At 37.7% G+C, this 5000-nt stretch overlaps 1 protein-coding gene across 1 annotated transcript in view; it reads right to left on the minus strand.

Annotated features, from left to right (window-relative positions):
• Positions 1–5000, minus strand: part of LOC311035598 (calpain-1 catalytic subunit-like) — a 67912-nt gene that overhangs the window by 10573 nt on the left and 52339 nt on the right. The window contains exons 12-14 of the mRNA XM_084043893.1: positions 3782–3951; positions 2403–2414; positions 2075–2286 (exon numbers count right to left, since the gene is read on the minus strand). Of these exons, the coding sequence (XP_083900019.1) occupies positions 2075–2286; positions 2403–2414; positions 3782–3951 (394 nt within the window). The remainder of the gene's footprint in view (positions 1–2074; positions 2287–2402; positions 2415–3781; positions 3952–5000) is intronic.

A 5000-nucleotide genomic window follows, 5' to 3' on the forward strand; every position in this document is an offset into this window, starting at 1 on the left:
CATAATAAAGTCATCATAGAGAACATAATAAAGTCACCATAGAGAATATAATAAAGTCATCATAGAGAACATAATAAAGTCATCATAGAGAACATAATAAAGTCATCATAGAGAACATAATAAAGTCATCATAGAGAATATAATAAAGTCATCATAGAGAATATAATAAAGTCATCATAGAGAACATAATAAAGTCACCATAGAGAACATAATAAAGTCACCATAGAGAACATAATAAAGTCACCATAGAGAACATAATAAAGTCACCATAGAGAATATAATAAAGTCACCATAGAGAATATAATAAAGTCATCATAGAGAACATAATAAAGTCACCATAGAGAACATAATAAAGTCATCATAGAGAACATAATAAAGTCATCATAGAGAACATAATAAAGTCATCATAGAGAACATAATAAAGTCACCATAGAGAACATAATAAAGTCATCATAGAGAACATAATAAAGTCATCATAGAGAACATAATAAAGTCATCATAGAGAACATAATAAAGTCACCATAGAGAATATAATAAAGTCATCATAGAGAACATAATAAAGTCATCATAGAGAACATAATAAAGTCATCATAGAGAACATAATAAAGTCATCATAGAGAACATAATAAAGTCATCATAGAGAACAAAATAAAGTCACCATAGAGAACATAATAAAGTCATCATAGAGAACATAATAAAGTCATCATAGAGAACATAATAAAGTCATCATAGAGAACATAATAAAGTCACCATAGAGAATATAATAAAGTCATCATAGAGAACATAATAAAGTCATCATAGAGAACATAATAAAGTCATCATAGAGAACATAATAAAGTCATCATAGAGAACATAATAAAGTCATCATAGAGAACATAATAAAGTCACCATAGAGAACATAATAAAGTCACCATAGAGAACATAATAAAGTCATCATAGAGAACATAATAAAGTTATCATAGAGAACATAATAAAGTCATCATAGAGAACATAATAAAGTCACCATAGAGAATATAATAAAGTCATCATAGAGAACATAATAAAGTCATCATAGAGAACATAATAAAGTCATCATAGAGAACATAATAAAGTCATCATAGAGAACATAATAAAGTCATCATAGAGAACATAATAAAGTCATCATAGAGAACATAATAAAGTCACCATAGAGAACATAATAAAGTCACCATAGAGAACATAATAAAGTTATCATAGAGAACATAATAAAGTCATCATAGAGAACATAATAAAGTCATCATAGAGAACATAATAAAGTCATCATAGAGAACATAATAAAGTCATCATAGAGAACATAATAAAGTCATCATAGAGAACATAATAAAGTCATCATAGAGAACATAATAAAGTCATCATAGAGAACATAATAAAGTCACCATAGAGAACATAATAAAGTCACCATAGAGAACATAATAAAGTCACCATAGAGAATATAATAAAGTCATCATAGAGAACATAATAAAGTCATCATAGAGAACATAATAAAGTCACCATAGAGAACATAATAAAGTCACCATAGAGAATATAATAAAGTCATCATAGAGAACATAATAAAGTCATCATAGAGAACATAATAAAGTCATCATAGAGAACATAATAAAGTCATCATAGAGAACATAATAAAGTCATCATAGAGAACATAATAAAGTCATCATAGAGAACATAATAAAGTCATCATAGAGAACATAATAAAGTCATCATAGAGAACATAATAAAGTCATCATAGAGAACATAATAAAGTCATCATAGAGAACATAATAAAGTCATCATAGAGAACATAATAAAGTCATCATAGAGAACATAATAAAGTCATCATAGAGAACATAATAAAGTCATCATAGAGAACATAATAAAGTCATCATAGAGAACATAATAAAGTCATCATAGAGAACATAATAAAGTCATCATAGAGAACATAATAAAGTCACCATAGAGAACATAATAAGAGAACATAATAAAGTCATCATAGAGAACATAATAAAGTCATCATAGAGAACATAATAAAGTCATCATAGAGAACATAATAAAGTCATCATAGAGAACATAATAAACTCACTGCGTCTCAGACTGTTTCTCTGTAAAAACCCGCAGCACGAAGTCCGCCTCCTTGCCGGGTTCAAAGGTCGATGGGACGATGAGGTATTCGCCCGGCGGTAGGCGGAGCCTAGCGCTGACCTCGCGGAGGTTGATGAAGCTCTCTGAGCGAGCGCACGACTCATGACGGAGAAAGAAGTCCTTCTTCAAATGAACGCTCTGAACACCTCGATACTGAGGAGAGGAGAGGAGAGGAGAGGAGAGGAGAGGAGAGGAGAGGTTTTAGTTAACTTAATTAATTGAAGGTCAAAGTTCACAGGGTAAAATGTAAGGTAAAATATTGAACTCACCTCTTCAGGAATCTGTGAAGAAAAGAGAGACAAACATTACAACATGTCGTTTGTGTGTATCTGTGTGTGTGTGTGTGTGTATGTATGTGTGTATATAAACTGCTCAAAAAAAGTTCGGAAACTTAACTTCGGTCAATTATATCTCCCCTTTAATAATACCAATTTGTATTGTGTTTTATATCATTTTTATCGTTGATTAGTCACCTTTACCACGAGGTACTGCCTGTAACGATCGGGCATTCGTGGAATGAGCAACGCAGCTAAACGTGTGGGTAGCGCCTCCAAAACATTTGCCAAAATCACCCAATATGCTTCTGTTGGTAATCGCTCTTGTTTTGAGCGACCTGCCAGCACACACCTGCTGAGAGGTGAGTGACTGTCTCACAGGTGAGTGACTGCCTCACAGGTGAGTGACTGGCACCTGAACATGGGTTCTGCAACTTTGTTGAGTTTGTGTTGATGCACCAAGCAGTAACACTGCCCCCATGGAAAGATGCCACTTTCGTCCCTTCAGGATAAGGCCTGTGCGTGTTCCATTACGCAGATTACGCATTATTTGATGTCAGCACTGGTACCATTTGCAGGCAGGTGTGTCAGTCACAGGTGTGTGTCAGTCACAGGTGTGTGACTGGCACCTGAGCATGGTTCCTGCAACTTTGACATCTATCTTTGGTAGCGTTGTGCAAATCTTGCCTGTAAATCTATGGTTCCTCAGTGAAGCAAGGGGTCTTGGGTTGTTGTCTTCCTTGTTGACTTCAACAGTCTCACAGAACCTGGTCCTAAGTTTGGAAATGTCCCCGGTAGGACGTAGCGTGTGGAAGGAACACGTTATTCCAACCAGTTCCTTTCCCCTCCATCAGGCGCCCCGGCTGGCCAGGGGGAGGCAGTATAGAGACCAGGATTACTACATGTTTTTGTGAGGGTATTAACTACCCTAGGAGACACGGGGAGAACATACAAACTCCACACAGAGTGTCACACTGATGACACGGAGGAGAAGACACGCCCCCCAGCGCCCACAGCGTGCCCACGGGGGCGGCCATAGCTGAGTGGTTAGTGAGTCCGCCTAAGGAGCCAGAGGCCCTGGTTGCCGCAGGTTCGATTCCCGGCCAGGTCAGCATATGTGTCGATGAAATGAAATTTGTCCCTGAGCAAGACTCTTAACCCCAAATTGCTCACAGGTTCTCATTGGAAACAAGACCGCAAGGACTTTCATGAACGACCTGTTAAAAGGAATTATCCTTATACCCTGCGGGAATCGAACCCAGGACCTTCTAGCTGTGAGGCGACAGCGCTACCAACTGCGCCACCGTGCCCCTCATATCCTGTATTAAAGTATGTATATGATATATATATATATATACTAATGTATATATTACCTCATAAACAGCGAACCCTATAGTCAACATATCCTGTCCTTGTTTCCTGAACCTCCGTCGGTCTCTCTGGATCAAAGCCACCAGGAAACTACAGGCCTCCTCTTCATCCTCTGGGTCATCGTCTTCCTCCATCAAAACCACCTTGTACTGAGGGTTGATCCAGAAGGTGTCTGTTACACACACACACACACACACACACACACACACACACACACACACACACACACACACACACACACACACACACACACACACACACACACACAGAGTCCAATTTAGTTTAGTGCAATATGTGTTCTGGAACCGAATTAGCCGTATTACGATAACCCCCCAAAATAGTTACAAAAACAGCAAAACCCTCACACGTGTGCATACATTGCGTGCGCATATATCACACGTACCCTTAAACATCTTCCCGCTTCTAAGCGGGTTTATCAGCAGAGGCATTTTTTTTATTTGCCCCTCGGATATGCAGGTTCCACACAGAGACTCCAGACTAATATCTACACATGATATTATTCTGACCACCAGACTACTATCACTGAGGAGAACAAACCTCATCAGACTACTATCACTGAGGAGAACAAACCTCATCAGACTACTATCACTGAGGAGAACAAACCTCATCAGACTACTATCACTGAGGAGAACAAACCTCATCAGACTACTATCACTGAGGAGAACAAACCTCATCAGACTACTATCACTGAGGAGAACAAACCTCATCAGACTACTATCACTGAGGAGAACAAATAGTCCAGGCGTTTCGGGCCAGAATCGTGCACTTTACGATACAAGCATGACATTTGGAACACAGTTAGAGCATGCCATAAGGAACATTTTTGGCTATAGGGCCATCGCAGATTTGTCCTGTGGTAACCATGGCAGCCATTTTCCAAAATGGCCTCCATCTGCTGTTATTTTACCAATAACTCAGGTGCTAGACCACCTAGGATCTTGATTCTGGTGACTAATCCTACATTTTCAAGGATGAGGAATACAGCGGTACTATTTACAACATTCTACTACCTAACTACATATATCTGGCATTCAGTTAATTAAACAATAATAAACCCATCATAATATGTAATGATGTAGTACAGTAGATGTTTTCAAACTGACACGTGAGAGTCAAGAATGCAGTACTTCACTGTTTCTTTTATTAGTAGTAGTATTGCATAATTATTTTCAATGGACTATAAGACACAACAAAGGCAGA

The sequence above is a fragment of the Gymnoscopelus microlampas genome (assembly GCF_963454915.1).
Source record: "Gymnoscopelus microlampas genome assembly, chromosome: 2".
Taxonomy (NCBI): domain Eukaryota; kingdom Metazoa; phylum Chordata; class Actinopteri; order Myctophiformes; family Myctophidae; genus Gymnoscopelus; species Gymnoscopelus microlampas.